The sequence below is a fragment of the Microcaecilia unicolor genome, chromosome 2, assembly GCF_901765095.1.
Source record: "Microcaecilia unicolor chromosome 2, aMicUni1.1, whole genome shotgun sequence".
In the NCBI taxonomy this organism is placed as follows: Eukaryota; Metazoa; Chordata; class Amphibia; order Gymnophiona; family Siphonopidae; genus Microcaecilia; species Microcaecilia unicolor.
The window spans coordinates 233,742,021-233,764,731 of NC_044032.1; the positions used below are offsets into that span (position 1 = coordinate 233,742,021).

The window sequence follows — 22,711 nt, forward strand, 5'->3', positions numbered from 1 at the left end:
CAGAGTGCCATTAGCTCATGGGAACCTAATCTCCCCTATTCTAATTGACTGTGAGAGCCACAAGAACAGGCTTGGCCAATCAGAAGCCAGAAGCAGGAGAGAAAAGTCTAGTGCAGAGAGGAAGTGCTGAATCTGTATACCCATGGAGTCAGCAATCTTTTAATCAGTGCTGAAAAAAAGAGCTAAGGTCAACCACTGGAGTCTTCTGTCCCTCCACCCATGTGTTGCCTCAAATCCCCCCAGAAATAATAACTGCTCTTAAATACATGAATATTTATTTATCGATAGAATTATTGGGGGAGGAAAGACTTCAGGGTTGAGCCACCATGACTCATGGTAACTCTCTAACACCCTTCACCCCACATGCATATTTAAATATCTTTTTAAATTAATTGTAAAAGACACTAAAATACTGTCCTCATGTCATCTGCAGGTCATTTTCCTGCTGTTAAATGAAGTTACAGCATTCTTGCTGCTCAGCAACTTAATATCCTGAAAATCAATATAGCCTGGCTGAGTATCCAGTGTTGCAAATTTTCATTCTCACCTAACTGAAGTGTTTTTGCTGTGCACAGTAAGTTGATATCACCTCTGGATTAACAAGAAATCACTTCCATATATCTGAACATTGCCAATTATTGATTTATCACTATTACCAAAGAAATGACGATAGACGGGCACCTAGGAGCTGCCTCAAGCCAAAGCTGGGATAAGAGTCGGTATGCCAGGCACTTGCCTAGGGTACAACATACTTAGATGTGCAACAAATGACACTTTGAACTTTTGTACATTAGAAATAAACTGCTGTTCTGAGAGGTAGAATTGTGTGCTGTACACTTTTAATTGGGAGAGGGGTGCAGCTCTGACTCAATCCATCTAGAATCCAAATTAAGAAACCCTTTTACTAAACCACGCTAGCGATTCCCCGCACAGCAAATGCACTACAGCCCATTCTATGGTTTGCGTCACATTTGCCATATAGGAATTGCAAGCATGGATTAGTAAAACAGGCCTTAAGTAACTAGGCTTTATTCAGCACAATACAATTTCCCCCCTCTACATATGTGGGGAATCTGTTGTGGAGAAATCATATGCAGTTTATTCTTGCTGGAAGTCTGCGTAAAAAAAAAATTAAAATTCTGTGCAAAAAAAACGTTTTCAAAAATCTGCGTTCATAGTTTGCAAATTCTGCAAATTTCTGTGCACAGAATTTGCAAAATTTTTGCAGCACCCTCCCTCCCATCCACAGCATCCCCATTTTTTTGCAGCTCCCTTCCACCCACAGCATCCTTTTTTTACAGCCACTTCCCATCCACAGCATCCCTTTTTTTAACAGCCACCCATAGCATCCCCTTTTGTTTTTTTGTTTTTACAGCTGCTCCCTCCATTTCTCCAGACACTCACCTGAGGTAGGAGAAGTAGGACCCGCAGCGGGAGTACTTCTTCAGGGGCAGGAAAGACCCACATTCTTTCCTGCCCCACTACCGCTGCTCTCTCTTGCTGGTGCCATGCTTTTTCAAAATGACTACCGAGACTTCAAGCGGAAGTCTCATGAGATTACTGCTTGAAGTCTCGGCGGCCATTTTGAAAAAGCATGGTACCAGCAAGAGAGTAGTGGCAGCTGGGCAGGAAAGAGTGGGGTTGTTTCCTGCCCCTGAAGAGGCCACTAGACCACCAGGGAGTGCACATGTAGGCCGAGTGGAGAGTCGGGCGAGCTGGCAGGGGGGGTCAGTTGAGCGAACAGAGTTGGGCGAGCAGGCGGTGTCAGCTGAGCAGGTGTAGAATCAGGCGAGTGGGCAAGGGATCAATTGAGTGGACGGAGAGTTGGAATTCTGCGTGAAAATGTTAAATTCTGTGCTCTGCAGTCATGCAGAATTCTGGCAGTAGTAGCAGTTACACACAATTTTCAAAGTTGTAATGAGTATAATTTTTTTAATTATTTTTTTGAATTGCATTTATCAATAATATACAAGTAAATTCTTGAAAGCAAAGCACACCTTAGAAACAATATTTAAACCAAGGCAATAAACTTTCCACAGTAATCATACTTGCTAAGTCTACTAATAAAGAGAAAAACAAAGGTAATGTCCTTTGAAGTAATGAGTAATTTTTAACAGAAAACTTTCCAATGTTTGACATCCAAGAACACATCTGACATTTCTTGGATTCTTCCCATTTGGAAAATTTTCTTCTGGATAGGCCTGTTTTGTGGATAATGTTACCTAGCTTTGTTTTTTTTTGCCTGGGAGGTTTGTTGGAGTAGGTTAGTGATTGGATAATTAATTATTTGCCCTTTTTTGTGTGTGTTGTGATGGAACCCACTGTCATGTCCTAATGGCCCAGTGGGCTTCAAACCCAACCCCTCCACCTGGTGGTCTAGCGGCCCCCTCTTCTCCCCCCCCCCCCCCCCCACCGTATCTTTGTGGTGGAGGAGGGAGTAGCACACTCTCTCTCTCCTCTTCCAGCACTGCCTTCAAAATGGCTTCACCCAGCCCTTCTGAGTGCCACCAGGGCTTTTTTTTGGGTGCAAGGAGGGGTTAGGGGGCTGGTGGTCTGCTGGACCTGCACTTTTACCCTATGATTATTGTTCCTAACTTTGCATGCTAATAGCTCTGATCATAGGGGCATTATAGCCCCGCACTGTTCTGGCACTGTTTTTAGAGCGCTGTTTGGAACAGCACGGGTCTTCTGATCATCGGGCTGAAAGAGTGTTATCCATTTACTGCAGGAGTCAGTAACTTGCAGTACTGTGCTGCCACTGGTTGATGACTCCCATGGAGGGGCATAATTGAACGAAAAAACGTCTATCTCCATGGGCGTTTATCTCCGAGAACGGGTCTGTGAAGGGGCGGACCAAACCGTATTTTCGAAAAAAATAGACGTCCATGTTTTATTCGACAATTTGTGAGCTGGGCGTTTTTGTTTTTCAGTGATAATGGAAAATGAAAGCACCCAGCTCAAAAACGAATAAATCCAAGGCATTTGTTCGTGGGAGGGGCCAGGATTCGTAGTGCACTGGTCCCCCTCACATGCCAGGACACCAACTTTTACAAAAACAAAAAAAAAGGTAAAAGAGCTCCCAGGTGCATAGCACCCTTCCCTTGTGTGTTGAGCCCCCCAAATCCCCCTCAAAATCCACTGCCCACAAGTCTACACCATTACTATAGCCCTAAGGGGTGAAGGGGGGGCACCTACATGTGGGTACAGTGGGTTTGGGGGGGTTGGACGACTAAGCATTAAGCAGCACAATTGTAACAGGTAGGGGGGATGGGCCTGGGTCCACCTGCCTGAAGTCCACTGCACCCCTAACAACTGCTCCAGGGACCTGCATACTGCTGCCAGGGAGGTGGGTATGACATTTGAGGGTGAAAATAAAAAGTTGTGAAACATCATTTTTTGTGGTGGGAGGGCTTAGTGACCACTGGGGGAGTCAGGGGAGGTCATCCCCGATTCCCTCTGGTGGTAATCTGGTCATTTAGGGCACTTTTTGGGGCCTTATTCGTGAAAAAACAGGGTCCAGGAAAAGTGCCCTAAATTCTAGCTACAAACGCATACTTTTTTTCCATTATCGGCGAAAGGCGCCCATCTCTGTTCGGCCAATAACCACGCCCCAGTTCTACCTTCGCCACGCCTCCGACACGCCCCCGTCAACTTTGTACGCTTCCGCGATGGAGTGCAGTTGAAAACGTCCAAAATAGCCTTTCCATTATACTGATTTATTCGTTTTTGTGAGAGAAACGTCTATCTCCCGATTTGGGTCGAAATCTAGGCGTTTTTCTCTTTCAATTATAAGGTGGATAGTAAATCAAAGTGCAGTTAAAAACAAATTACTGCACCTTGGTAATTAGGGATGGGCACCCAAAAACTTCATGGTATTGTTCATTTGTTTATGTCATCAAAATCACGCACTATGCTCTTATAAGGCTGGATTCAGTAAATGGAGCCCAAATTTGGCTGCCAAATAAATGAGTGCTGAGCGCTATTCTAAAAACAGTACTCAAGTTGGGTGGCATTTCTAGAATGGCACTTAGTGCCAGGATCTGCTCCCAGTTTTGGGCGTGAGGATTGACACCAACTGAAACCTGATGTAAATTCTTGCACCTAAATTAGGTGTGTACCTCCCATATTCTCTAATACGTATCTCAAGTGAACACTTCTTACCCACCCATTGACCCTCCCATGGCCACGCCCCCTTTTCAGTTGTGTGCTAAAAAGTTACACACGCATCTTTGTAGAATTGCGACTAGCAAGATGCACGCATCATGTCTGTTTGGCAGATGGATGCAGCTTACCCTTCACCACTACCCTTCACTTCCTAGATACGTGGTGGCTGATCTGCAGCTTCAGGGTTTACAAGTTTTGGTTCCTCCTCATCATAGGGTAGCTTCCAGGCTACATAGCAGGTTCTTAGTTCAAGTGAAGGTGGAATTGGGGGAGGTGACTTTTACTGGCTTTTTAAATTTGTGTCCCAGTTACCATCTCATGGTTCAGATTAATCTTCTCCTTTGCTGGAGTCATTCAATGCCTCAAGAAGCCTTCCTTCCCCCCCCCCCCCCCCCCCCCCCTCCACACACAAATTATGCTCATGCCTTTTCGGTAGTAGTTCATGGTGAGTTATATTCAGGTACAATAGGTATTTCTCTGTGTCTGGAGGGCTCACAATCTAAGTTTGTACCTGAGGTAATGGAGGGTTAAGTGACTAACCCAAGATCACAAGGAATATCAGTGGGATTTGAACCCTGGTTTCCTTGGCTCTCAGCCCATTCCTCTGCCCATTAGGCAGATACTCGACTCCATCTGCACCCTTAAATGTCTGACAGGATTTAATAAAATATAGCAGCAGAAGTTCAAGAAAAGGGTCATGATACGAAGGTATAAGGAGAGTGTTCAGAGGAAGCATATGAAAGTAAACTATCTTACTGGGAGAGTGGTAGGAGTTTGGACTCTCCTTGCTGGTAGAGGCTGTGGCAACCAAAACTGTGACAGAAGTTAAACAAGCTTATGACAGTGACACCAGTAGCTCTCACAGTCATGAATGCTACTCAGCATCAACACCACCTCTTTCTGTTCTGCCACCCGCTTCCTGAGAGAATTAAGGGAACTGAGAATATCTGTTGGGACAGAGGCACAAGTAGTGTCAACTGTGACAACACGATGTTTACCAGCCATATCCTGCTGTTCAGAACTTGGATATATTTTGATGCCTATCACGGTCCCCACTTCTTCCTCAGCTGCTCCCCAAGTATAATCCGCTGACCTCTTTTCTTTGAGATCTAACCCCTCACACTCTGATTCCCTGTTAGTCCTGTTTGCTTGCTCACCTGTTATTGGGGTATAAAGCAGTTTCCTATCCTTCAGACCATAAACTATGCTTATGTATCTAAAAGATGTGTAGATTCCATGTGGTTCCCTTAAAGAATTCTCAAAGATAAGGTATTACAATCAGTATACTCTGTAGCTAAGGCAAACATCAAAGCAAAACATTGGGGCCCTTATTGCAGGAAAAAAGTTTGCAAAGCTATGTCTGCAAGATCCAAAACCTGAAAACTTGAATCTTACGAGAGTAAGCAACAGAAAATGTGGGCAGGAGCTTGTGTATTTTCTCCTCCCTAAAACAGATGATATTAAAAGCTCATTTGCAGCAGTGTGTGTGTGTGTCCGCTGGCAGATGAAAGGGACAGATTTTATTTACGAGCATAATGAAAATCCTTCATTAACACGCTTGTTTCCGTTTTAAAATAAATTACAAATCTGACTGGACTTGGAAAATTACTGGTATGTTTTCTTTCAGACAGTTTGTCTTTCCCACCTCTGCATTTGTAATCCCTTTATATTAAGGATTGCAATGGGAGTAATTAGCCAGTTGCCTCACTGCTTACTGTGTAGGCTGCTGGTGTTGGAAAGTGATAAAATATTCTCTAAATATTTTGATGCTTTATTAAGTAATTCTTAGACCCTGACATAATTGCTGTTGTGAAACTGGGGGACCATAGCATTATGGCTGTCTGTAAATAATGAATATTGGCAATAATGTTTAGAAGAGCCAGTAGAGAGATGAATCTCGGACAACAATTTTGTAAAGGTGCGTGTAAAGTAGTTTTCGCCCCTCTCCATGCAATTATGTTTAATGAGATCTGTCCTGATGGTGTTTTGAGAATGAATTGTAATTTCCTGATACGTTCACACCTTCGGATAACACTGTAAGATGAACATACACATAAATAATTACAGTTTCATTGAAATAACCTATATTAATAGCCGCAAGAACAGTTGGCAATAAAATGTGGAGTGTTCGGATATTTGCAAGCATTTAAAATCAACCTTATTGGATCAGTAGTTTGTCTAAAGAAGACAGTAGCACCTCTAAAGGGGTAATTTTTCAAACCTGCTCGTATTGCTGCAAAATCCAGAGATAATTTTATTCCAGTCTTTGAAAGCTATATCATGAACTGGCTTTTAGGACTCTGATAAGAGGGCCTTCCAGAGGTTAAAGTGCAGCAAGCCGTTACAGTGACCCCAAACTCTGGAATAACCTTCCACTATTCATTAGGAACCAACCCTCCATCCCCACTTTTAAGCAAACCCTCAAAGCTAATTGTTTTTTTTTTTCTTTTTTCCTTCCTAACACAACTTGACTGTAGTCTGTGATTTCTCTCTCCTGCCTTGTTCTCTCCCTGCCTCTTAAACCTAACATGATTTCATATTGTATTTCTCTTTCTTCCTCTGTTGCCACTTAATTATTATTTTTACTAGTGTGTAAACTGCGTAGATGCCTATGTGCAGGACTAGCAGTGGTATATCAAGAATCGGAAATAAAGATAATTCAGTAACTGGGAATGTGAACTTAAGCGCACAGAAAAGCGACACTTAATGCATATAAGTGTACCATGTGCTATTTTATAAGAGAACGTGTAGAGAGCAAGCGAAATTGAACCAGCAACTGAAATTTGCAGTTTGGATTTGGCTGAAACCGAATCCTCCCCCCCCCCCCAAACGATCACTTTGCATCCCCAGCCCGCCCACGCCCCTCATGACCACACTTGGTGCCTGCACTCACCCACCTCCACCTCCTGGTGGTCTAGTGGCTCTTCAGGGCAAGAGCAATCCACAGTCGCTCCTGTCCCCACCAGTTCCGCAGCTAAAATGGCTGCCGGGACTTTCTGTGGCAGCCTGAGCCTCGTGAGACTGCCACGGGAGGTCCCTACAGCCATTTCGGCTGCAGGACTGGTGGGGACAAAAGCAACTGGGGATCGTTCTTGTCCTGAAGAGCCACTAGACCACCAGAAGATTTAAAGGTAAGTCCAGGGAGGGCCTTTGGGTGATTTATTTATTTATTTTTGTTACTTTTGTACCCCGCGCTTTCCCACTCAAGCCCCCTCCCTGCCCATCTTCAAATCCTTGCTCAAAGCCCACCTCAATGTCGCTTTCGGCACCTAACCATTGTACTTCTATCCAGGAAATCTAGACTGCCCCCAATTTGATTGACTGCACTTTTTTGTCCTTTAGATTGTAAGCTCCTTTGAGCAGGGACTGTCCTTCTTTGTTAGATTGTACAACGCTGCGTAACCCTGTTAGCGCTTTAGAAATGTTAAATAGTAGTAGTCATGGCAGGCTCAATGCGGCTTACATGGGGCAATGGAGGGTTAAGTGACTTGACCAGAGTCACAAGGAGCTGCCTGTGCCTGAAGTGGGAATCGAACTCGGTTCCTCAGTTCCCCAGGACCAAAGTCCACCACCCTAACCACTAGGCCACTCCTAGTGGTGGTGGGTGGGTGCCGAGAGTGATTGGGAGGGAGAGGCGGTTCGGTTTCAGGAGTTAAATTTTAAGCATTAAGGGGATCTTTTACTAGTGTTTTTAGTTTGCAGTAAAAATTAAACGCAAAGACAACCAAAGGAGTATAATGGGGGTCTTGGCATTTAGCGCACACTAATTCTTAACGCAAGCTAAAACGCTAGTACGGGGATCACGTGATGTCTGCTACCTAAGCACCAGCAAAGGAGAACAGCTCCTTGGAAGATCTGCCTTTATTAGCCTTATATCTAAGATTTACTTAGTGAAGCAGGTCCCGGAAAGATCGAAGGACACAGTTGAAGGACAGGGCTATCTGCCTGGATTCGTATAGGAGAGTTTGCCGCGGTTTGCCTACAAAGACCCAGAGACGAGTGAAGCACGCGGAAAAAGTGGGCGTATACAAAATGGCGGAGCCACAGCAGCTTCAACAGGCTCAAACCCCGAATGCAACGCATGCTGCCGAATGGGTGACCTAAATATCCAGGTCAGTTTCAGAGGCACTGGAGGACCGACTTGCCAAGTTACAAGCAGCTGTAGATGAGATCAATGGCAAGTTTGACTCTCAAGCTCAGCGTTTGTAAGAAGTGGAAAAGAGAGTATCCTCGGGAGAGGATGAAGCAAGGGTAATGGCGTCTCGGATTACTATGCTGCAAAAGGAAACTGGAGAATTGCGGGAGCGACTGGAGTAGCAGGAAAATGTGAGAAGGAATAATAGAGTTCTTGGCTTTACTGGAGTTTGTGATGGACAAGAACTTGTACCATTTTTTTGATTCATGGCTGCCGGAGCATTTGGGCCTTGAGTGTGGATGGAGTGTTTTCTGCTGCGATCAAGCGCACCGGATTGGCGCCAGAGAGCAAACTCTAAACCACGAACGGCGATAGCACATTTCACAAACTGGCAGGCGAAGGAATTGCTGCTAAAGACTTACCGAACTCAAGCCTCCCTGGAATATGAAGGTCACCGCTTACTTCTTTTCAACGATTATTCATCAAGGGTAGCACTGCTTCGCAAGGCCATGGCGCCCACATGTGCGGTGCTGCACAGAAAGGGAATCTGGTTTGTGCTGCTTTATCCCGCCAAGCTGCGAGTGTGGCACGAAGACCAGTCGATCCTCTTCAGTGATGTGGGAGAAGCGAAAACATTTCTGGACAAAATAAACCAGGGGGAGAAGAATGGGAGTTGAGAAGCGCTGTGATTGAACCCCATAGCGGTAACTATTTGATTATCTGAGGTCTCCGGGGGAGGGGGGGGGTGGTCATTGCCGGCATTTTAAAGCCGGGATGGAACTTCTCTCTGTTGTGCCGGTAATGGAAATTCCTATTTGTTTTTTTCTTCTTGAATGTGGACTTTGTTGCATGTTGGCAGCTGAGCAGGTTGCCCGGACTTTAAGTTTCAATGTGTATTTTTCTACAATTTTCTACAGTTTTTGTAACTTTTCATATTTTGACAGTTGTATTGAAGAGATACCAAGGTATCTACATATTTCATGGATAACATGATTGGACTCAGCCAGTGAATCTTATTGCATGTTATTTCAATTAAGAATGGTGGGTTTTTAGGTGGGGCGCCTCCTGGCGGGTCGGGTAAGAGAAGGATGGGACGTTGCTATGGAGGGGGGATAGCGGGGAGGCGGGGGGGATGATGGGGAACGGGGGGATGGAAAGGGGAGGTTTTTCCAGGCTGTGATGGTGTGTTGGAGGTGTGTGTGGAGGTGAATGTTAGTGTGCAGAGGGGGGGAGGTAATAGAAATAGTTTTGAGTTTACAGAGAACCTGCGCTTCTTCAGTAATTCAGGGCTTTTTGACCTACTTAGTGTAAAAGGGGGGGGGGGACTCGGTGGGTTAGCTGGGAGACCCACGGGGTTCTTTTGTCTTTTGCATACTTTGTTGTCTGCATCTCTCTTGATTGCAAATGGTTAAGTTACATAATAACATAGTAACATAGTAGATGACGGCAGAAAAAGACCTGCACGGTCCATCCAGTCTGCCCAACAAGATAAATTCATATGTGCTACTTTTTATTTGTACCTGTCCTATTCAGGGCATAGACCGTATAAGTCTGGCCAGCACTATCCCCGCCTCCCAACCACCAGCCCCGCCTCCCACCACCAGCTCTGGCACAGACCATATAAGTCTGCCCAGCACTATCCCCGCCTCCCAACTACCAGTCCCGCCTCCCACCACCAGCTCTGGCACAGACTGTATAAGTCTGCCCAGCACTATCCCCACCTCCCAACCAGCCCCGCCTCCCACCACCAGCTCTGGCACAGACCGTATAAGTCTGCCCAGCACTATCCCCACCTCCCAACCACTAGCCCCGCCTCCCACCACCGGCTCTGCCACCTAAACTTGGCTAAGCTCCCAAGGATACATTCCTTCTGAACAGGATTCCTTTATGTTTATCCCATGCATGTTTGAATTCTGTTACCGTTTTCATCTCCACCACCTCCCGCAGGAGGGCATTCCAAGCATCCACCACTCTCTCCGTGAAAAAGTACTTCCTGACATTTTTCCTGAGTCTGCCCCCTTCAATCTCATTTCATGTCCTCTCGTTCTATCACCTTCGCATCTCCGGAAAAGATTAGTTTGGGGATTAATACCTTCAAATATTTGAACGTCTGTATCATATCACCCCTGTTTCTCCTTTCCTCCAGAGTATACATGTTCAGGTCCGCAAGTCTCCCCTCATACGTCTTGTAACGCAAATCCCATACCATTCTCGTAGCTTTCCTTTGCACCGCTTCAATTCTTTTTACATCCTTCGCAAGATACGGCTTCCAAAACTGAACACACTACTCCAGGTGAGGCCTCACCAATGACTTGTACAGGGGCATCAACACCTCCTTTCTTCTGCTGGTCACACCTCTGTCTATACAGCCTAGCAACGGTATCCATTCCTCTGTAAAGAGGACCAAGATCTTATCCTGGTTAAGAGGGTGCTGATATAGCGTATATACAGGAGACACACTAATCTGCACTAGAGCACCAAAAATTGAGGAGGGGGCTGGGTGGGAGAGGTGGTGAGTTTTTCCCATAATAATAGGCGGAGAGGAGTGGCCATCCTAATTCATAAGCAACTGCCTTTTCATACCCACAAAATTGTCCAGGATAAAGAGGGCAGATTTGTACTCTTAATTGGAGATCTTTGGGGACATCATATTTTGTTATGTAACGTTTATGGTCCTAACACATACTCCAATAAAATTTTCTCTGACTTGGTGGCTGCGCTGGTGCCTTACTCTTCCTGCCATCTTATAATTGGGGGGGGGGGGGATTTCAATATAACGATGGACCCATCGATTGACTGTAAACCATCTAAATTGGGACGTAGACACTTGGATGCTGGGTGGGGGGGGGGGGGGGGTAAATTTCCTATCTAGTAGATTAGACTTGGTAGACACATGGAGAGTCCTTCATCCCCACGATGGGGAGTTTACCTTTTTCTCCCATCCTCATAATGTGTGCTCTAGGCTACTCTTCACATGTGCTCTATTTCCGCGCGTTATCGAGTCCTGCATAGTTGATGTTGCATTCTCTGATCATTCAGCGGTTAATGTGAGCATTTCTTTCACTACAGAGCCGGGTGAGCGGGTCTGGAAGTTTTCACCTTTCTTATATAATGACAGGGATTTCCGGGTGTACCTGAGAGAAAAGTGGTTGGATTACCAGGCACATAACAATACATCAGAAGTGAGTCAAGGCACCTACTGAGAAGCGTCAAAGGCAGTTATGCGGGGCCATATAATATCTTATACCTCAGCTCAGAAGAGAAGGAGGGAAGCAGAGCTTATGCGTCTCTCATAGGAATTTCAGCAACAGCATAGGCGTCACATGCTACACATGACCGATGAAAACAGGAGACACCTGATGCAGACTAGACAGAAACTTGATGCTTTATTGAATCAAAGAGCAGAGAGGGATATTTACTTCCAACATTTCAAGCTTTTTAAATGGGGTAGTAAATCGGGTAAGCTATTAGCTAATTTAGTGCGGCCCTCCCATAAAAAGCAGGCGATTACCTCTGTCAAGGATGATATGGGACAGGAATATACTAGGGAGACTCACATTATGGACCAGTTTGTTAAATTCTATAGTTCCTTATACCAGGCAAGAGACTTTAGAGAAGAAGCGTGTGAGGTGTTTTTTCAGCAATTGAAGTTACCTGTTCTTACACCAGAACAGCTGAGTACCTTAAACTCTCCTATATCTGATCAGGAGATCAGTAGGGGAATTAAAATCCTAAAGCTGACTAAAGCCCCGGGGCCAGATGGATTTGGCCCAGAGTACTACCGTATTCTGAGTGACTTGGTTATCACGCCTCTGGGAGAGGTGTTTAATGGACTAAGGGAGGAGAGTATGGGGTTATATCAGAACATGGCCCATATAGTGTTAATTCTTAAACCGGGGAAGGACCTTGCTCAGGTGGGGTCCTACCGACCCATATCACTTTTAAATCAGGATGTTAAATTACTGGCGGCTATAATGGCCAGGCGCCTGAATGTGGTAATTCCCTTCCTTGTGCATGAAGATCAGGTGGGTTTCGTCCCGGGTCGTTATGCATCAATGAATCTCTATCGAGCGCTGCTGGCCATACATGAGCACAGGGGGAAGGGAGGAATGGGGGCTATAGTGGGGCTAGATATGGAGAAAGCTTCAATAGTATATCGTGGCAGTACCGTTTTTGGGTTTTGGAACGATTTGGTTTAAGAGGGGCTTTTGTTAACTGGGTTTCTGCTCTCTACTCTTCACCACAGGCACAGCTGATAATAAACAATAAACTCACGGATAGCTTTTCTCTACAGAGAGGTACCAGACAGAGAATGCCCCCTGTCCCCACTTCTTTTTCTACTAGCTATAGAGCCCATAGCTTCGAAGATTTGGGTTAGTGACTGTATACAGGGTATTATGATAGGAAGTAGGGAGTCACATATAAATCTGTTTGCAGATGATATTTTGTTATACCTGGCGAATGCACCTTGTGGCTTACCGGAGGCATTGTCTCTTGTACGAGCCTTTGGAGATCTCTCGGGCTTACAGGTCAACTGTGCTAAATCGGAGCTCCTTCCTTTGTGTGGGCGGGCTGGAGATTCTTGGGTGACCACATTATCCATCCCCCCAGTAAAAGGCCCAATGAGATATCTAGGAATCTATTTAAGCACTAACCCATCTTTATTCTACAAGTGTAATGTTCTGGATCCAATTGATAGAATCAGGAGGCTGTGTGAAGCTTGGAATGACTTGCTGATTTCTTTGGTAGGGTGGTGCTGGTGAAAATGATACTGCTGCCCAAGTTGTTGTACCTGCTCCAGGCTGTCCCTGTTTGGAGTGCCTCTTCCGCTCTTTAATTTGCTCTTTCATTGGCGCCAGAGGAGGGCGAGAATTGGGAACCAGAAGTTAATTTTAGATAGATGTTTAGGAGGCCTTGGTCTTCCAGACCTCCGCCTATATAATGTGGCTGCCCTGATGCGCTTTATTTTTGAGGGAATGACGGGGACCTGTCGTTATTCTCCCCCAGGATGGATGGATGCCTGGAGTTGCCCTTATTCACTTTTAAATCTAGTGCACTTGCCTTCGGGCTCTGGTTCCCCAGTTGCTCCTAAATTGAGATTCCTTCAGCCACTACATAGGGCTTGATGTTGGTGGCGTGGACATCAGGGGCGCTCCCCTGATGCCTCACCTTGTATGAATCTTGTGAGTAATCTGGCATTCTCAGCGGGTGTGGGTTGTTCAGAATTTCGGAGATGGCATAGAGAGGGATGCACCAGCATCGGACAGTTCCTTGAGAAGGACAGACACCCCTTTCTTGTCTTCAACCAGGTAAAGGAACAATGGGGGTTTTCAAACAGGCATTTGCAGTCGTGTCTCCAGGTCCGGCACTATTGGTCTTCTTTGAGGACTGAGTAAGGCGAGAACTGCACATATGGTGGGCTGAATGCCATTCTTCTCCGTTTGCCTATTCCATCGAATAGGTTGTTCACCTGGTATAAAATTATGAAAATGGCCATACCTTTGGGGGGGGGGGGGGTGGAGAGGCTGGTGCAGCACTGGAACGGGGACCTGGGTACTGAGTATTCACGTGTTTGTTTTAGTGTGCTCTTCTCCACCTTATATGAGATGGTTAAGGCAACAGATTTGCAAGAAACACAATATAAAATACTGCATAGATCTTATATGACTAGGTCCAGGGGTGCTGCACTAGGTCTATGAGATAATGAATGCTGTCTTAGATGCCGTAGTGGTAGAGGCACACTTATTCATACTTTCTTAGAATGTCCTGCCCTTATTATCTGGAATAGAGTTGCTTGACACTTATGGAGGGGGTGGGTGGGGAGAGGAGTGTGTGAGGGTGGTGTGTGTGTATGGTGGATGTCAGGGGATGTTTGATGTGGGCTTTTCTTTGGTATACATGGAAGTGTGCTAATGTGTTAGTGGAAGGGGTTTGTTTTGTAGGTGTCTTCTGGGGGGAAATATATAAGGTCGTTACAGAGGTCTCCTATGGGATTACTGTTGGTAATTTTTGTACAAGCATTCTTGGTTTGTATTACATGTTGGACAAGGTTTCTGTATCAATTTGATGTCATATCTGTTTCTCTGTATTGACACCCAAAAATATAATAATAAAAAAATAAAAAACGCTAGTACACCTTAGGAATGACCCCCCCCCCCCCCCCCCTTAAGAAACATGTTAAGCTTTCATGGCCTTAAATCAGCTTCATGCATTGGAGAATAATAGCTAATCCATCCATTTAAATGAATTTCCTTGGAGGTTCACCAATTTTAGTGATTAAAAAATCTTATTAAATCAAAAATAAATTTAACTTGCAAAAAGGTGCATTAAAACATGACTATAAAGATGCACTAGCCTTAATGTGATTATGTCAGCTCCTAAGGGAGGGCAATTTTGAGCCAGTGGCCCGCAGATACTTTGAAGATAAATGGTGCATTCTCTTCCTTTTTATTTACATTTAAATCAATCACAACAATCATAACAGAATATGTAAGAATCCTATCTTAACTTCCTCTTTGCTTTCTGCCCCCCAAACTCCCGCACCCCTGTTCATCACGTTTCCATCCTCAACCTCACCTTACCTATCAGTTCAATGAACCATCAACACAGTGATGAGAAAATGTGGAGAATGTTCCAGATGGATACAAAGATTGTGGATTGGGGGCTAATCATCCATATGAAAAAAATGTTTTAAGAATTATCAATGTTGTGATGTTGAAGAATTGTTACATTATAAATGAACAAAAAATGTGCAATCAGAAAAACAATAACAGGTAACTGAAATATGGATCAATTGTAACACTAACTAAACATTTGTTTACTTCCTAGAAAGTATCTGGGGAGGTCAGGGCTTATAGCTGTTCACCAGTTATCAAATATAACTGTTTTATAGGGCTTCAGCAAAGAGCTGTCTCTCTCTCCCGGGCTGAAATGGGGGCAAAAGCTAGTACAATTCAAATGAAAAAAGCTCCTGGGCTAATCTGAGCCCAGTTGACAACATTTAAAAAAAAAAGCTGGTTCCATCACTACAGGCATTTCCTATATCTGTGTTAACTAAATAAGAGAAAGGTCAGTTCTTTGTAACAGCTTAAAATATAACATGCACCACCTGCTGGCCAAACTAGAGAAATGTGCTTCAGAACATAATCAAGGCAGGAAAATATCCAATACATTTTACAGGCTTAAAACACACTGTTTCTTCACAGTTACTACACTTTGTCAGAACCCACTGATCATTTTAGTAGCGGCAAATCTGTTTGCTATACACTGTAAATTCTGTGAAGTGGATGATTAGGTTGTTTGTTTTCTATTTTTTCTTAATTTAATAAATCTTTAAATCTTGTGTTTCTCTTTCAGCTGGAGAGGCAGTTACTGATGCAGAATCAGATGAGAGAAAGACAGATGGCTATGCAGATTGCCTGGTCACGAGAAATCCTCAAGTACTTTGGAACATTTTATGGTCTTGCCGTTCTCGGCTTAACAGCTGGGTATGAAGTTCCAGAATATAACAAAAGACTTGAATAAAGCATGCATCACGCAAATGTTACAATTTGCAGTATTGCTTCCTACAAGGAGTTCAGACTCATGTGCCATTGTGTCCTATATGCATGCTCCTCTAACCCCCCCCCCCCCTCAACTCCCAGTTATCCAATTGCACAGAGACACAGCAGACAGCTCTGTGACCCTCTTCATTTGTACTTTCATGCTGTCTTGATACTCCCAGTACTTAATTATTTTTTCATTTTCTTTCCAGTAGGAAATAAACCAGTTCAGTTTAGCTAAAATCTCACTGCAACATTTTTAAAGATTCATTGCCATTTGTTACTGGTTGTAACTGCAAATTTCTGTACCAAAGAAGGAAATGAGGCATCCTGAAATATTTGTTCGTCCTTTCTTTAAGAGCTATTGTCAAACAAAAAAACATCCATGGGAAAAATGCAGAAAAACAAGCCATTGGGATGGCCAGCATTCTTACTAGTCTGGCCACATAGACATCCTAGTAAAGCAGTGAGGCAGCCTAGGGGGCACTGCAGTGAGCATCACATAAAAGGTCCCAGGTACACATCACATCATAACCCCCTTCTATTGTATGGTGAACCCTCCAGAAATAGCAAAAAAATGTACTGTATCCAACTGTACACCACTACATTAACCCCTAAGCCTGCAGGTGCCACCTATATGTGAGTTCAGTAGGTATTTTGTGTTTTTTGGGGTGCTCGCACTTTCCACCACGTGTGTACCGGTTAGAGTGGGATATGGGCCTGGGGTCCCGATCACTAGGCCACTCCAGGGACTTGCTTGCTTGCTGCTCTAAGAGGAATGGCCATTATATCTGCAGCTGTCACAGAGCCTGGTATGTACTGTCACTTTCACCTCTTGGGTAGGAAGGGGTCAGTGACCACTGGGGCATTAAGGGGGGGTCATGCCTTTATCCTTTCAATGGTCATCTGGTCAGTGTGGGCACCTTTTTGGCATTTAGTCCTTATTGAAACAGGTCTAGCCAAAAATGTCTTATTTTTGCCCAGGACGTTTTTACAGTGTTCCATTTTTGCAGAAAAGCATCCAAATTGTAAGCTACCCTAGTAACGCCCAAAACATTCCTTCAACATGCCCCCACAAGATCTGTATAGAAAGTCTTAAAAATAAGATTTGAAAATAGTGACTTGGACGTGAAAAAAATGTCCATCTGCCTCTTTGTGCTGTTTTCTTGTACCTTTTTTTATGTTTCGAAAATGAGCCCCATAATAATGTAAAGTATTGTTTGGCAAAGTCACTGCAAAAGTGAATTTTGTGGGGGAAACAACAACCCCGGAACATTAGTTTTTATTCCAATTGTCAGACTTTTTTTCAGTTCATTTTAATAACAATTTTTGAATGCATGTTGCTTTTGCATACACTAATATTTTTAAAGTTCACTAACAAACCAAGAGGTCCTTTTTACAAAGGCATGCTAGCATTTTTAGCGCATGCTAAAAATAAACATGCACTAAATGTTAAAGATGCCCATATATTTCTATTGGCGTCTCTAGCATTTAGCATTCACTAAAAATACTAAGAGCCTTTTTTAAAAGGACCCCCAAATGCATTCTAATAAAAGCCCATCGCTAGAAGCTTCCTAAAGCAAAGGGGTATGTTTACTAAAATGCATTAGCGTTTTTAACACGCCTTTAAAGTTAAAGCACGTTAAACACTAATGTGCCTATACATTTCTATGTATCCATACTAGTGGCTAATATATTGTTATTAATTATAATCTACATTTAGAAAATCACATATACTTTGTTTAATTATTCAATTTGCATTTTACTAACATTCTAACAAACTCATATATAAAAAACACAAAAGACAACAAAATCAAACTCAAATGATGTCCGACATGTCTCTCTTTTCCATTTAGATTCCGTGTAGGAGTATTAGCCACAACTGCAATAGACAATTGTATTCCAAACTTATCTGTATCCAACAGTGAAGTATTCAGCAATTAGCAGTTGCGATAATTGTCTGCATCGAACTCCATATGCACAGAAACCCAAAAATTATGCTTTATAACTTCACTTATAACTGACCAATTCCAAATTCTCTGGGCGCATCAGCGTTTAACGCAAGTTAACCATTAATGCGCGTTAACCACGCTAATGCGCCTATAGCACACCTTAGTAAACATAGGTGAAAGAGTCTAGATTCATTGACATAGCCGAGTGCATACACACCCCACTAGTGACTAGAAATGACTAAGCAGTGAAAAAATACCTGGAAAGCTGCATCTTTGTTAAAGAGAGGTGGGCTCTGTGCTTTTGGGATGTCTGCCCCCATTTTTTTTCACATCCTCCTCCCAAACGGGTTGTACTATTAAATAGCACCATGTTAGTCCATGATTCTGTAGAACCTGCCCAGATTATATGGAAATAGTACAAGTGCACCTTATGATGTACAGTCTAACTAGAGCAGGATGGCCACCAAGTTATATACATTCACATTTTGAAATATAGATAATTAAATTTACAGTCATTTTAATGTTACCCATTAGCAGTTTCCTTGAAACGTAGACATGTTTATTTGGTTTGGTAACGGCGGTGTAAATAGTGTGCCTCATAAACAAGTTGCTGCCTAAACACATAAATGCCAGTTGCAAGACTCATGGGGTGATGGTGATGATTAAGGCTGAAAGCTCTGTTTTCACACACTAATTGTTTTACGTAAAGCTGGGTGATAAAAAGTTAAACTACGTATTCACCATGTATTTATATCCATGCTGCTGTTCTATATTTTAGATGACTACTGCTTTTATTGTGCCATTTAGTATTTTTTTTTTTTAAACGTCTCTGGCATTTCCACTACACAAACATCCTGGAGCTATTGGTGTGAGGTACGACTCAATGTACTGCGTACTGTGATGCTGTCTCATTAGGAAAGTGTTTTTGGAGCAGCCTCACTTCCAGTAGACTGTAGTATCATTCACCAAACTCTCGTGGTACCCTCATGTCCTCTGTATGCTTTTGCTTTAAATTGAAGGGTCGCTGGGCCCAGGGCAAACAATCTTAAGGCCCCCCCACCCCCACACCAACCAAAGTAATTTTATCTATCAAAATGACCCTACCTCAGTGTCTGCAGTGCTCTCCCTCAGACTGGTTGTCTGTCTTTTGCTCCGCTTGTGCTGTGTGCGGACTGGGTTAACGCATTAAATCTGAGTCTTCTCTGCCAGTGCAGATCCTTCCTGTCATGGTGCCGGTGGAAACAGGAAGTAGTCACAGTAAGGAGGAGGCGGGATGAGCAAGGCAGGAAGAAGGATCTGCAGCGGCAGAAACGACAACACATTGATGTGATAACCCGTGAACAGGAGACCACTGAATGCAGCCTTCTGCCTGCGCCACCGCCAGGAAGCCTTGCTGATGCGGCAGCAGTGCTGGTCCCCCCTTGGAGGCTGGGCCCAGGGAATCTTGCCGCCCCCCTCGGAGGCCCTGTTCTGTTGCCACTGGTGCTAAAGTGGTTTGTAGATCCAAATGAATAAGCAAATAAAGGGGCTTATTTACCAAACCGTGGTAAAAAGTGGCCCTCACCACATTCTTTCACAGGTCACTCCAGTAGCTGAGGCCATTTTTACCTCAGGGGTAAAATGGCTGATTTTTCTATTGTGTGCATTAATGGTCATGAACTAATTTTCCAATTAATGTGTGAGTTCCCACCGTCACCCATTATGTAGTCAGGAAGGGCTCACACACTAAGCAAACGCTAATCAGTGAGTGGCAATATATCTGTGCTAACCGATTAGTGCAGTAGACACCCACTCTCTGCCCCCAGACCTGCCCCAGTGCTAAAAAAATTAATTTAGCATGGGGATAGCGTGTGCACATCCAAAAAGTACCACGGGATGCCTCAGCGCATCGCATCTTGGTATAGGACCTTAAAGTAATTGGCCTCTTGGCACATGAAGTTCCCTTTCTTGTCACCATTTTGATCTTAGTTTCATGTTTTTCTGAACTTTCCCCAAGGACCTGGTGTATGGCATGTACCCATAGCTCGTGACTTCCATGACAGGCTCTTGTCTGCTTAGATCACTCATGGCCACCCAACCACTTAACTGGGCAGTGCTACTGAGTATTGGCTGTTGGCAGGTCAGGGGAGCTGGCAGCTATGTAGGTGCCAGCAATATTCAGTGGTGGCACCTGCATAGCTAACCGGGCAATGAAACTGGCCTAAATTTGGCCAGTTAACTATGCTGTATAATTGCTGGCCAGGACCTGCTTTAAAAAAAGTGCTCCCCCCTCCCAAAGGAGGTTTTATGATAGGATATGGCATGACATCAAAAAGCCATCTCCCCTGTGCAGCTGCCATACATACCCCAAACATTTGCAGACACTATTGAAAACAATAGCAAACTTGTGAGGTTCATGACTGCCTATGTATGTTTTTTTTTCTTTTTAATTTGACAGCGTATTTATTTATTTGAAAGCTTCCCATATGTAGCCTGAGGTTTGTTTGTTTTTTTTTTACCTCTTGGGGGGGGGGGGGGTTCCCATAATTAGGCCCAAGCCTCAGGCAGAACCAGGGCCTTTCTTAAAGCTACTTCCTACAAAATACAAGCTTCCCACAGCTCAAAAAACAAGCCTGCCGCTCCAGAGCATCCGTGGACCATGGTTCACACCCCCAGGACCCCCCCCCTTCCCTTAAGTTTTAAAAAGAAGAATCCTTGGGTTACATATCAGAAGCTTTCCAATTAAAAAAAACACACACACACACACACATAGGCAGTCATAAAACTCAAAAGTTTGCTATTGTTTTCAATAGTGTCTGTGAAGGTTTGGGGTCACACAATGTGGTGGCAAGCTTCACCCACTGGCTACAGCCCATAGAATGGGCTAGATAGGCTCATGCTGTCACCTGCCATAAAACCTCCTTGGCTCCCCCCCCCCCAATCCTCCCCCCTCCCACAATGCTAGACTCCATGTGGGGGCCTATCCTGAGTGGTGGTGGGTTAAGAGAGTTTTGTAGTGTTGGAGGGGGAGGAGCACAGGTATGTTTCTTTTATGTGGACCCTGGCTGAATATTGACTGGGAACCATATAAGCTCAAGTGGTCAGCACCAATGCACTTGCCCTGGATATTTAGCGCCAGTGCCCAGACATGACCTGACACTGAATATTCAGGGCTAATGTAGCCAGTGACAGTCAGCATTTTTAAAAACGCTGACAGCCACCAGCTGAATATTGGCTGGATGATAACTTGGGGAGGGGGGTTGCAGATTTAGGGGCATAAGGCTGAAGGTTTGGTTAAGGTACCCAGTAACTTTACACTAGCCTCGCATGTGGAATTACAAACCATAGTCCAAGAGCTCTCATAAGTACATAAGTATTGCCACACTGGGACAGAACAAAGGTCTATCAAGCCCAGCATCCTGTTTCCAACAGTGGCCAGTCCAGGTCACAAATACCTGACAAGATACCGAAAAAGCTCAATACATTTTATACTGCATATCCCAGAAATAAGCAGTGGATTTTCCCCAAGTCAATTTAATAATGGTCTATGGATTTTTCCTTTAGGAAGTCATCCAGACCTTTTTAAAAACCTGCTAACCCCTCTCGCATCTTAAAATTAAATAACAAATTTGGCAAGATGGTATCTTGATGGATAAAGATATGCACCTAGGTAGGGAAGAAGAATATTTCTGTAACTGCTCTCTGCCATCTCTCCTTCAAAAATGATCTGAACTAGCCTAGTAGTTTCTCCTGAATCTCTATTTTTGGATGGCCTGGTTAACAAAATCTGATAGCAGTATCAAAAGCAGGTGGTAGTTTCATCAAAATTAAACAAGTTGTTCTTCTGTCAGCAGGCTAAGGTAGATCATTCCTGATTTCCTGCTAGGATGAGCTTGGTTCTGTGGCCTATTCTAAAGACTGATTTTGTTCAATTTAAAGGTTGCCCCTCATCTAGGTAAGGCTGAATCTGTGGTACCACTGGTTCCAGATTTTAGCCAAAAATGGGATCAGCCTTTTCAAATGACTGCTTTTAGAATTGGGTGTCTTCAGAAAAAAAAATGGAACTGTATGTTTTTAAAGCAGCTACCTATTTGTCATTCCTTAATTTATTTGGTGACTCTAACTGGTTTTCTTTGTTTCGTATCTAGAGCTGTGAAAAGGAAAAGGCCAGGATTATTTATCCCCATTATTCCTTTAAGCTTCATTTTTGCCTATCAGTATGACATGGGGTATGGGACGCTTCTTCAGAGAATGAAAGGTATGATGTATTCTATTTGTTGCAGACCTGTTCATGAGGTCCTGTACGTGGTGGTGTGTTTTTCAGCATGTAGGATGCATGGGCCTTAAACAGAGGAGATGGCTGAGTGAAAACAGGAAGATTAGCATCTGTGTACTGAAATCAGTGCTATAAGCTTACCCTTACATACATCTCACCAAGCACACACTGACTTTTTAAAGCATTTTTTTTCTCTAAAGTTTTATATTCTTTTATTATCATATTAATCATTGCTAAGCTCTTATTTGTTCCATCTTTCCAGTGAAATGTTTCTTCTTACATTGTTAAACTGAATTCGATGACTCAGACCTCATTGGAATTCATTCCAACTTTAAAAGAATTTTTTTCTTTTAAAATGTGGGGGTGGGGGGTTGTTTATGATCAAAATTTTAGTGGTGTATATACAGCTTTGCACTGTGGCATTTCTACAGCGTGCTAGCAGTGGAAGGCATGGGATTTGGACACAGAGGCACAGGTTGACTAACTTTATCTGTTGTAGTATTGTCTTACTACCTTAAATAGTTACGTCAGTGACAGCATATGTTAATGGTTCAATCAGATCTCAACCGAGGAAGTAGTAAATGGTGACCTTTACGCATAGCTGGATGACCATCTGAATTTGGAAGAGCCTGGCTTTACACTTTCTCCTTTGTTCTAAATCCAG

At 43.7% G+C, this 22,711-nt stretch overlaps 1 protein-coding gene across 1 annotated transcript in view; it reads left to right on the forward strand.

The window, feature by feature from the left end:
- Positions 1–22,711, forward strand: part of PLGRKT (plasminogen receptor with a C-terminal lysine) — a 94,667-nt gene that overhangs the window by 68,825 nt on the left and 3,131 nt on the right. The window contains exons 3-4 of the mRNA XM_030192374.1: positions 15,656–15,786; positions 21,920–22,029. Coding sequence (XP_030048234.1) covers positions 15,656–15,786; positions 21,920–22,029 — 241 coding nt within the window. The remainder of the gene's footprint in view (positions 1–15,655; positions 15,787–21,919; positions 22,030–22,711) is intronic.